The following is an 11,930-nucleotide window of genomic DNA, read 5'->3' as shown; positions in this document are numbered from 1 at the left end:
TGTTCCCCTGATTTTTGGGCCTGTTGTTTTCCTTTTGTTCCCACTTTTGGCCTCAGTCTCTCACACTGCCCAGCACCGCTCCCAGTGGCCCTGCAGAGCTCTTAACGTGTTCCAGATCGGTGTTTGGAATTTAAGGTAAATTCATGTATAAAGGGGTAATTTAGGTGGAGTTTGGGGTTTTGCAGGAGGCTGAAGCAGTACAGTCCTGGCCAGTCCCCATGTGGACCCTCAGCACAGCTCCCTTCCTGAGGGCCAGACAGGAATTACCTTTCTGCCAAGGGCTTTATCACAGCAAAGAGCCTCCAGGAATGTCCAGCTTGATGTTTCCAGAAAAATGGCTTCCTGCACTGTTGCTCCAGCACCCTGAGGTTTTGGGCACAGGGATGCAGCCATGGCAGGAGCAGCAGCTGGAGAAGAACACGAAAAGCTCAAGCTCATTTTTATTCAAGTTTGAGTGACACAGGCAGTGCAGGAGCCATTCCAAGAGTGGCTCTGTGAGGCTGCGGCTGCTTTCCCATGGATGAAGCCTGTGCCAACGGAGCTGGGGGCTCCCTGTGCTGCCACTGCAGCATTTGGAGCAGCATGGAGCAGCAAGAGCCAATGCTGGCATGCAAGGATTAGCAAGCAGTTATCCATTATCTCCCCTCAAGCCCCCAGCTTGGTGAGCCAAGTGTTTATATCACATGGATGGGGTGAGAAGGCCACAGTAAAACAGGGAATTGACCATGCTCAGGTCCCTGCAGCCACCCGGTCAAGGGAATGTGTATCCCCTTTCCCTGCGTGGCACTAACCCTGCCAGGGCTGGTCCTGCCACTGGTAATGGGACAAATCCCAGCCCCTGCACGGCTCCTCCATCAGCAGGGACAGAGATGGGTGGGTGCTGGAGTGCTCTGTCACATCCCTGTGACAGTCCCAACTGCTCCCGTCTCTTGGCTCGCAGGGATTTTGGCACAATTACAGCCAATTATAATTAGTGGCAGTAAAGCTGCAGCTAAATGCAAGCAGGAGCTCATGACTTTCTCTCCAGGTGGGAAGACACTTCAGCCAGTCCTGGATGCTTCTTTGGATCTGCTTGGCTGGGACATGTGGGGAGTGAGGTGAGGAAACCCCAAGAAGGCTCCCACAGCAGCACCAGGAGACCAGCTGGCCCTTTCCCTGGAAAAAAGAGCTGCTCCAAAACAGAACAAAGAGCCACACAAACATCCCTGAATCTGCAGGACACTGCTGTGCCTCTCAAAGGATTAATTCCCAAAGGTCAGATGCACTTTTCAACAGCTCCCACCCTCTCAGTATGCTAATCCTGGTGCCCAAATCTTATCCAAAACCTCTGGAAGTGCCCACAGCCCCAACAGCTCCTTCCCAGCACCCCAAGTGCCTCCTTCTCCCTGCAATTGGCACAAGGCTCTGTCACCTTCAGACACTGCACAAGGAAATGAGGGAAATGGGACACAGCAGGTTGGCTCTGCCAGGTACCTGAACCACTGCTGGTCATCAAAACCTGCCAGGGGATGCCCAGCTGACCAAAGCCGGGCAGGATTCCAATGGCCACACACCTCATGCTTTCCAGCCGGTGAGCCCACGCCTTCCTGACGCATGGGACACTGCAAGGACAACCTGTGGCCAAAAGGACTCTGCCACAGTGGCAGCAGAACATTCCTGGCAGCATCAGTCATAATGCAAGAGCAGTTTGCTGAATGGCAGATCCAGGAGAGCCGGATATGGCTCCGCACGCCTCCCTCGGGTAGCAGATTTCAACAGTAAATCCAATTTTATTTGACATTAATCCCAACTTTTCAGCCCACCACAGATTATCCTTTTGGTGACGGTTCACCACTCAGGAAGAGTAGGGGTGGAAAAGCTTTTTCTTGGTTGTCTTTCCAAGGGACTTCTCTGAGGGAGCATCGACACCCAGATAAGCACCAGAGCCAGCCGTGGGTCATGCATAGGGGACAGGTTTCTGCTGCATTTCTGGCACCCACATCACTGACGGCTCCCAGTAACCAAGTCACATTAAATCCAACTGGAAAACCTCAAATTGGTTCTTCAGCAGAAATCCCAGGCCACGGGGTTGGGAAGATCATGCTCAGTGACCCCACACCAACCCACAAATGTACATGTGCCTGGATGAACTCCTTCCTCCTCTTGGGAGGAAAATTCCCAGAGGAATTCACTTCATCACAGTGGTTTCCTTTTTCAGGAATTCTCCTGTTTTGATCTGCTTCTGTCTGTTCTTCCTGCGAGAAGCTGTGCTGACAAGGCTGGAAGCAGGATGCAAAAGGCAAGGATCCTCTAGCAAAATCCCTAATCCTAGGAAGAAATTTAATCAGGAATTTAAGAACAGGTGTGATGCTGGCAGGGCTGCAAGGGGACAGGGACTGAGCAGCCCCAGCTCATCCAATGGGACCATCTCAGAATCTCCTACTCAAGGTGACCTGGGGGGTGAAAGAAATTTTCGGAAAGATGCAGCCAGGGTCCAATGGATTATCCAAGGGTTATGGATGCAGTTCTTCCATGCCCAGCTCATCTGCATTCAGCCCATAAGCAACATGTGCCCCTCACTCCCTTCTCTGTAATTAGGAGCTAATTCCATGTCAGACATTACTATTTCCTTCTTCCCATTTTGTTCATCCTCTCCCTCCCCAGGTGTGCAAGGGCCACAGCCCCAGGAAGCAACAGAACATCTCAACATGGAATGGGAACAATGAAAGCCGAGGAGGAGGCTGTGGACAGCTCCAGAGGAGCCATGGCTCAGGACTGTGTGGGAATGGCTGTGTCACCATCCAGAGCCACAGGAGCTGCTCCCCCTGATGATGAGTGTGCAGGAGTCCCTGCACGTGCCTGTGCCTTCGGCCTCACACTCCCAAGCCGTGTTGCTGGCTGGGAGCACCCCTGAACAGTTCTCAGCTGCATGTGGCTGCAGACATTGCCATGAGGTACTCCTGATCCCATTATCCTGCTCCTCACTGCTCCTCAAGCAGGTTATTTGACTCCTGTCTGCTCTCCTCCCACTTGGAATCCTTCTGGCTACTTGGGATGTCTGTGTAGATGGCTCAGCCATTAGACCTGTCCTCAGGGTGCGTGTGGCACTTGGTGCCACGGGGCTGGGACACTCAGATGGCAGAAGCTGGTGCAGACAGCACTCCAAGCGAGACGTTTTTCCAAAGCAACATTCCTAAATGCTTCTTTCAGTGTTCCTAAAGCCTAGCTGAGACAAGATCTGCCATCACCACCTGCCCTGCCTGAACAGCAGAGACTCAAATATTCCACTGACAGTGGCTGTCAAGAGCAGATTGGAGAAAAGTCAGTCAGTCCCTGCCTATCCTGTTGCCACTTGCTCAGTATTTTCACGGAAAACCCAACAGATCACTCATCCCACAACCCTGAGCACCCACATCTGCTCCCAAACACTCCTAACTTCTGCAACCACCGGGTCCAGGCAGGAAGTTCATGCAGGAATGGGAAGAACAGTCCAGCACTGGTTTGTTTTCTAAATCAATACGATTTTTCAAATTTATTTTTTAAGAATTACTTCTAATATATCTTTCTCACAGAAGGAGGGAATAGGGAATGTTCTCATTCCATCTGTAAACAATGAAATACAGATCTGGGAAACCAGGGAAGAGACACAAAAAAGTGCATTTTACAAAATTATCAACTAAAATATATTTTACATGTATTACGCTTCGATTTAAATTCTACTGACTGCATTTTTCAGTTTCAAAAAATATTTCCATATCTAATAGATTAAAAAAGCAGGAAATCTTTTCATTAGGGATAAGACATTTCAGTTCATTTACATGCTGTTTGCACAACAGCATCAGCAACCATGATGAACCTCAATGTTCATGGCCTGAAGCAGATTCAGCATGAGAAGAGTCAGGTTTGTCCTCTCCAGAGCTGGACTGGAGCCCGTTACGGACCCAGGGCAAGGATAATTTCCTTGCTACTTGGAGAGGAGCCAGGACAAGGTGGAAGCAGGGGGAGATGGGCTGAAGGAGGAATTTTGGTGAGTTACTGTGGTTCCAAGGCTGGGTCTCACACCTGGGCCCAGCTGCAGCAGTGCTCAGGCTCACCCGGTCGGTGGCTCTTGCAGCATTCCGTGTCCAAAGCGCTGCCAGGGAGAAATGGCCACAGCAGCTCTCCTGCTTCAGGTTCAGGGGCAAAGGAGTCCCCATGAAGACAAACATGTGGATTTAGGGCTTCCCATCACCTTCCACCCACTGTGGGGTGCGGCTGTTGTGCTCCCCCCACGGCCGGGCAGCTGTCATTCCCTCCGTGTCACAGGCAGGAGCAGCTCCGTTCCTCCAGCATTCTCCCTCGCTGCTACAGGGGAAAACTACTTCATATCCTCCCCCAGAAGCATCAGAGACCACACTCTCCCACTGTCTCCTTGCACCCTTTCTTCCAAGTGTCCCCGAAGTGCCATCATTTCCCACCCCAACACAGCCCCACCAGCGTCATTCCAAGAGACCCCCAGTGCCAAGTGAATTGTTCAGGAGAGATCTGGGCAATCCCTTTGACACCAACAGTATCTTGAGGTATAAGTGAGAGAAGATGCTTCACCTGACAATTCTTGCTTACACACCTGGGATCCCCCTTCTTGGAGCTGGGTGTTCTCCCTGGGCTACGCAGGTGGGAATAGACAGGAATTTTCCAGCAGGAATCATCCACCAGCTGCAGGGAGATGCCCACCCTCTGTGGTGGGTGCCGGACCTCATCATCCCCTCAAGCCATTGCCTCTGGACACGTTCCCCTCTTTGGTATGTAGAGCAAATCTCTGGAGAACTCCTGCGTGCCTGAACTATTCCATGCAAGGAATTGGATGCCATGGGTTTTCTCTCCAGGCCTGGCAGGTGTGCGGCCACTGGAGCAAGGTGACAAGCCCTGCGTGCCCAGGGAGTACAGGGAATGCTTCCACTGGTGGGACATTAAAGCAGAATGGACACTTCCACCATGAAACACAAGTTTAGAAGCCTCAAAAGACTGGGAAAACGCAGATCCCTCGTTTCAGTGAGCGGCTCCAGCCAGCAGGAATGTGGGTGGCACGGGGTCGGTTCTGCTGTACGTTAGTGCAATCTCGGGCTGGGCTCCCAGCCTGGTGCAGTGACTCCCCAGGATGTGACACTGTCCTTTGGTTTGCTTTGGGATTAACTCCAAGTTAGCATTGAGATAAGCTAAGGTCTGTCTGGGATCTAAGGTCTGTCTGGGATCTGTACAGGTAAGGCAAGAGGCAGGACCTGCAGTGCTCGCATGGTCCACGTGAACCTTTCCCGATGCTCAGGTCCTTTCAGGAGCCACAAAGCCACTTTGGTGAGCTTGCTCGGACACCGGGATGAGTTTGGAGGGGGAGAGGCTGCTCATGGCTTCAACAGCACTCCCAGGACCAGGACAGTCACATGGGGAAGGAATTTTAAAAAGCCAAAAACACACAAGAAAGCGGTTTGCCACTTCCCCCTCTGGCTTCTTCCCACTGCCACTTATGGGGATAAGCACGGTCTGTAAAGGACATTACAGGAACCAAACTGCGAATAAAGAGAAAATCCAGGGGCTCCTGAGCCATCAGAGGAAGAGCAACACTCAAAAGAGAAGAGGAAACATGGTTCTCCCCAGCAGAGCCCACTTTGTGAGCCCCAAGCTTCCAAGTGACGCATGCCAGTGAGTGCTGGGCCTTGGGAATGGGGCACAGAATCCTGTGGGCTCGGTTAGGACACCTGGGACAGGACCAGCTCTAACCCTACACTGGGGTCTGACACCTGCCACCTTGCCAGCTCCCTCTGCTCCACCATGGAGCAGGCTCCAAGGCCCAGTCTAGGTGGTGAATCATGGAGCAGCGAGGTGAGGGGAGGGAAAAGATGAGGGAGAACAGGGGTCACTTCTTCCCCTGATGGAGCAACAACTATCCAAGCATGACACAAGGCCACTCTGCACCCAAGCAGCTCCCAAAGCTGTATTTCAAAGAAACTCTCACTGTGGGAATCCTCAGAGTATGTCCTGCAGGACCAAGGAGACTCTCCTGTGCTCTGCCAAGAACTGGGTTCAGTTCAGGGCCCAAAAGCCACCGACTGTCCCAGCCAGACTCAAACACTGCACTGACACATCCCTCCTGTACCTTCCCACCTTTCCCCCAGCCATGGCTCTGCATTGCTTCCTGGCTTTTATCCCCTGCAAACCCTCCCAATAGATGCAGCTCTACATACATATATAGATATAGATTTACTTATGCAAATCCCTATATCTATATACATATATTTATTTTTTACGTATATATTTTCATTTATGCTTTTAACGAAGTGCTGTGCTTTCAACTGCTGCCTCCCTCCATGGGCTCCGCTCCTCGTGCGCTCCCGAGTCCCAGGACGGAGCGCTGGGCGCTCCCACCTGCAGCAGCAGGAGGTGGGTGGGAGTGCACAGGTGTTCCCAGGCCATGGGCGCTCCGCTCCGGTGCCGCCCGCTCCCGCTGCGCTCCAAAGGAAGGGCTGTGCTACTGCGGGTTCTTCAGGATGCGCCCGTGCCTGAAGTCGTAGACGTGACGACAGAGGAAAACCAGCTCGGGGTCCGTGTCCTCGGGCACCTTGCGGTGCAGAGGGGTGGAATACTCCTCTGAGGGAGGAACCATGATGGTTTTCCTGCCCGGGATCCCTTCGACTCGACGCTTTGCCAAGGCACAAAATCTGCGGGGCAATCACATTGGAAGAGTTATCAGAGGATCCTGGAATGCTTTGGGTTGGAAGGGACATTAAGGCTCATCCAGTCGCACCCCCTGTCATGGGCAGGTACCTTTCACTAGGTTCCACCTTCCACTAGTCCAGGTTGCTCCAAGCCGCATTCTTCCCAGCCTTGGACCCTGCCAGGGATGGGGCAGCCACAGCTTCTCTGAGCCAAGGCCTCACCACCCTTGTAGGGAAGAACTTACTCCTAATATCCCATCTATCGCTGCCATTTGGCGGTGTGAAGCCATTCCCCCTTGTCCTGACACTCCAGGCCCTTGTAAACAGTCTTTCTCTATTTTTCCTGTAGGCTCCCTTGAGGTACTGGAGGGGGCAATTAGGTCACTCCAAAGCCTTCACTTTTTTCAGGATGAACAATCCTGAGAAATTCTCTGAATTCTCTCAGTCTTTCCTCACAGGAGAGGTGCTCCATCCCTCCGATCAACCTGACGGCCTCCGCTGGACCTGCTTCAACAGGTCCGTGTCCTTCCTGTGCTGGGGACCATGAACTCATTCCCTCTCCTGCTGCCTGTGTCCTGCTGGGAGCCACAACTGCAGCTGCTGGAGGATAAGGGGAAGGGAAGGAATGTGGACAAAGCTTTGTTCAAAGAGAACTCCTGCAGGAAGCAACACAAGTTTGTATTTCCATACTGGTGGATATCATACAGCACCAAAGATGATAGCAATTAACCACCTTGTTTTTACTGCTTTGGCCTCATTTTTGTTAATTAGTCCCTAATAAATGCTTATGCACCAATGTTTAGGAAAACAAAGAATTCAGGATGCCTTCAGGGAACATCTCTCAAAGGTGACCTAACCCATAAGAGTGTGAAAAAATTCCTGCCAGCAGCTGTTCCAGAAGACTGGGGTGTTAGAATGGAAAGGAACTGCTTTGATCCAAAGCTTGGAGATGGGGGGTTTTGTTTGGTTGGCTTTGTTTGATTTGTTATTGTTAGGGTTAGGTTGGGGGTTTTTTTTCCCATTTGTTTGGGAGTTTTGTTTTAGTGTTCTCAAAAGGAAGTTTAAAATTCAGCTTCTAAAGAGTTTGTATAAAAGTTTGTTTTTAGAAATTCCAAGAGCAGAGCCCTGGGCAAGGAGCAGGCCGAGAGGAGGCCTTGGGCATCCCCTCCATGGCAGGGCTGCACAGACCACGAGATGCACCCAGCAGAACTGAAGAGATTTAAAGCACTGGTCTGCATTATGGGTTTGTGCCCATGCAATTCCTATTTTCCTTCAGCCCTGTGTATCCATCACAGGATGGAATATGGATGCTGGGAAGTTCTTACTGACAAAGCTACAATTCAATCAGTAAGAGCTCAACTATAACAGCCCATGTCACTGCTCCAAAGGATGCTGCTGCCAAAATCCCAGGATATGGTGTCCAGCATGAACACTGGCACTTGTACCAGCAGGTTTTTGGGTAGTCTGGTACTTGTGTCCCACAAGGGATGGATATATAGGACCTCTTCCTAGCTCACTTAGTTTTTAGCTCCAAGTTCCATGCTCTCCTGCACACCTGTTCCTGTCTTCCTTGAAACCACATGCAGTGGTCACACAAGCAACAATATTTGGGAGTCCCTTGAGAGGACCACAAGAGGCTGGGGAAGGGTTTGGAGCACCAGGAGTGGCTGAAGAAGCTGAGGGGGATCAACCTGGAGAAAAGGAGGCTTGGGGGGACCTTCTGGCTCTCCACAACTCCCTGACAGGAGGGTACAGCCAGAGGCTGTTAGGCTCTGCTCCCAAGGAACAAGGGACAGATTGAGAGAAAGCAGCCTCAAGTTGCAAGGGGAGGTGTAGGCTGGATATTGGGAAAATTCCTTCAGGGAAAGGGTGGTCAGGCCTTGGAACAGGCTGTGGTGGAGTCACCATCCCTGTAGGGATTTAAAAGCTGTGTGGATGTGGCACTTGGGGACATGGGTCAGTGGTGGCCTTGGCAGTTCCAGGGGAACATGTGGACTCGATGATCTTAAAGGTCTTTTCCAGCCCAAACCATTCCATGATCCTATACAGTCCAGACATTCAATGGATCTGGAGCGGGAGAAGTCCCCAGCCCGCAGCACAGCAAGTGTCACTACCCCAGCTCCAGCCACACCACAGCCTGCAGGGCTGGGACAGCTGGGCTGGCTGGAAATGAGCAGGATGAGAAAGGCTGGAGGCAGGGGGAGGTTTGGGAAGTGCAGCAGGTTCAGAGCTCCACCTACCTGCAGTACTCCGCGAAGGTCAGCACGTAGCACTTCTCCTCGATGCAGGCGACGCTGTTCTCGTCCTGGTGCCGCGACGCAAAGATCTCATTCTGTGCGAGGAGGGGAGGGAACAGGTCACCCAGATGGCCTGGAGCCCCAGGAAGCCCGGCCAGCTCCACACCCTCACCCACCCAGAGAGAGAAGGGCAAACTCTGCACCTTCACCCATCACCTTAACGTGGAGTCACCAAAGCATTCCCACGGTGAATACTCCTCACAGCCCAGGCACCTGCCGCATGCTCTCTGCACCACATTTTTACCCAGCAACAGTGAGCAAAGCACTGACTCTCTCCCACCATTTCACCCTGCCCAGCACATTTTGTGAGACTGAGTGTCCCAATCTCACATGAATTTCCAATGTCACAAAGCTCTTCAGCAGCAAGGCTGTGGCTGGCTGCACCCACCGGTCTCCCCTTTCCTCCTGGATTCTCTAATCTATCTTTATATCAAAACTTTAGGAAAACCCTTCTTGTCCAATCACTTCCTCCTCCCAATTCAATTAAAAAGGCTGTTTTAGTGGGAGAAGACAACCTTTTTCAGAGTCATGGAATAGAATCCTGGAATGGTTTGGGTTGGTAGGGACCTTAAGGATTGTCTCATTCCAGCCCCTGCCATGGGCAGGGATATCTTCCACTAGACCAGGTTGCTTCAAGCCCCATCCAACCTGGCCTTGAACACATCCAAGGAGGAGCAGCCACAACCTCAACTGGCAAACCTCTCTTCAATTTTTCCCAGAGTAATTTAGGGAATTTTGCTCTGCAGCAGGCAGGATTGGTCATACACAGGGCAACCCGGACAGAAGAAGAAAAGAAGAAGTTGGGAAGTGCTGAGAAGAATTTCAAATGTGCTTAGATCAGCAGAGATGATCTCTGGGAATACGGATGCCCTGCACAAGTCTGGAAGCATTCCCTGCAGGCTCCATTTCTGCTTTGCTGGAAGGGAAAACTCATAAAAGGCTGAACATCTGGGGACAGGGTTGATCAGGGACACTGGGAATGCCACACCTGTCTTCTGCACCTTGGGGTTCTGCTTCATTCCTCAAGTCAAAACTACCTGAGTCACCCTGGCAAGCCTGGCCCAGCCCTCAGCCCAAGATCTCTCTTGTTTGAAGAATTGTGTAATTTAAGTGGGTTTGCAAAAACCTGGCTTAATTCCTCCTGGCATTCTCCCTGGACTGAAATGCAACTGGATACATTCACCTTTCATTTATAAAGTGCCACATTTTGGTTTAGAAACTCACCTGTGCCCTGCAGATGAGGCAGTTACAATTCCCTGGATGCTCCTGAGCCCTGCTCTCAAACCCTCCCTCCCTTTTTATTTAAAAAAGTAATAGAAATTAAGAAAGCACCAAGTGTTTAAAATCGGGTTGAACGCAGCAGTGAATTCTTCATTCCCAGTTAAAACCAGCTTGTTCTGTCACCAACACAAGCCCAAAGCAGAGCAAGGCGTGAAGTCACAGTGATTCACACATTTTTTCCTTAAAAAGCAACTCCATTATCCTGGCACAGCATCCTCAAGTCAGATTTTAGTTCTCATCATAAACCTATGCAGGGCAAGGATGATGCATCCGCGTTTCTGTACAAAACTAACACGTTTTCGGAGTTTAAGAAGCAGATTAAGGGATTTATTAAAAGGCAGCACATGACACAGGCACTCCAGTTTCCTGCAAAATGGCAGCAGGAGCTTTTGCATCAGGCTCTGCAGTCCTGTAGGAATTAGAATATGTTTTTGGAAAGGTGCCTGATCTTGATTCCGTATAAACTTATTCTTCCTTATTCTTAAAGTAACAGTCAAAATTAGTTTTTACTTAATATGTGGGATTTTCTCAGATTAAAGGGAGGAACATCAACAGTTTCTGTTAGAGCCTCCATGTGAGGAACCCAGCAGCTTTTTTAAGAGCCCAGAGTTTCCCCACAGGACAATAAATCTGGGGGAAAAGCCCAACTATAGGACACCACCACTCAATACATCTGCCAACACCTGCATCACAGCCAAGAGTGCTCCACTGTATTCAGCTTGAAGCCACCCAGGAATGCAGGGAGATGTTGGGGCAGTCCCCTCTTCCTGCAGGAGCACAGACAGCCCGGGATGCCCTGCCCCATCCGGACTCACCTGGTGCATGCTGGGGTTGCGGCCTCCCTGAGTGTGCTCCGGTCTGTAATACCACAGGAGGCTCATCATCAGCTCCCCTGCAACAACACAGATTAAAGCAAGTCAAGCCTCAGTTTTCTCCAAGTGTTTTCCCACTCATTCCTGGCTTCCTCCTGCTGCTCCATCCCCTTCATTCCCACAGCGCTCACGGAGAGGCAGCTGTGGCTGATAAATATTTCATGCTGAACTAGGTGTCCCTTTGTTACAGCAAGAAGCTGCATGGAGTCGGTCATGTTGCTTTTCCACTACACCTTTGCCTCCTCCTACTTAGGTTACAACATCCCAAGGAAGTCAGGCACAAAAAACTCCCCAAAGATTCAAAAATCAAATGTTTCCACCTGAAAAAAGACTCCATTCAGCACGCAAACTGGAAAAGATGCTTGTCCAAAGGCAGGAACTTGCAGCATTGATTCTGAGGTTCAGGGCTGAATTGCTGCTGCACTGACACAGCCACAATGGGCTTCACCACACCTCGATTTATGTCCTTTACACAGAATTTTTGGGGTTTCTTTTCCCCTCTTTTAAGCACTACCTCTACTTTAAAGCATTTGGCTCAGCATCCTTGGCTCAGAGATTGCCAGTCAGACACTAGATCTCACCATAAGTCCCCACAACTCCCATCCCCAGCTCTACTGGGGTCCATCAGAGCTGCTGCAGAAGAGCCCTGTTCCCACCAGCTCCCAGACCAGATGTTGGATTGAAGCAAACAGCAGCTCCCCCGATGTTTGAGCAATGAAATAATACAGCAGAGGGCTGCTAAGACGGGCACTTGGCAAATATTACGTGCTTTCATATCCAGGAAGATTTCCATTTATCAGCCCCAGACGAGT

The 11,930-nt window shown here is 50.9% G+C and overlaps 1 protein-coding gene across 2 annotated transcripts in view; it reads right to left on the bottom strand.

The window, feature by feature from the left end:
• Positions 1-3,479: 3,479 nt before the first annotated feature.
• The window catches only part of BAHD1 (bromo adjacent homology domain containing 1), a 35,378-nt gene continuing 26,927 nt past the window's right edge, over positions 3,480-11,930 (bottom strand). For both annotated transcript variants that reach the window (XM_005529136.3, XM_014257925.2), the window contains exons 5-7: positions 11,062-11,138; positions 8,909-9,000; positions 3,480-6,671 (exon numbers count right to left, since the gene is read on the bottom strand). In XM_005529136.3, coding sequence (XP_005529193.2) covers positions 6,482-6,671; positions 8,909-9,000; positions 11,062-11,138 — 359 coding nt within the window. In that variant the 3' untranslated portion in view covers positions 3,480-6,481. The remainder of the gene's footprint in view (positions 6,672-8,908; positions 9,001-11,061; positions 11,139-11,930) is intronic.

Source organism: Pseudopodoces humilis, chromosome 7 (genome assembly GCF_049639895.1).
Source record: "Pseudopodoces humilis isolate 2021_Gansu_Grassland_sample_001 chromosome 7, ASM4963989v1, whole genome shotgun sequence".
Classification (NCBI taxonomy): Eukaryota; Metazoa; Chordata; class Aves; order Passeriformes; family Paridae; genus Pseudopodoces; species Pseudopodoces humilis.
This window is presented reverse-complemented; position numbering and strand designations above follow the sequence as displayed.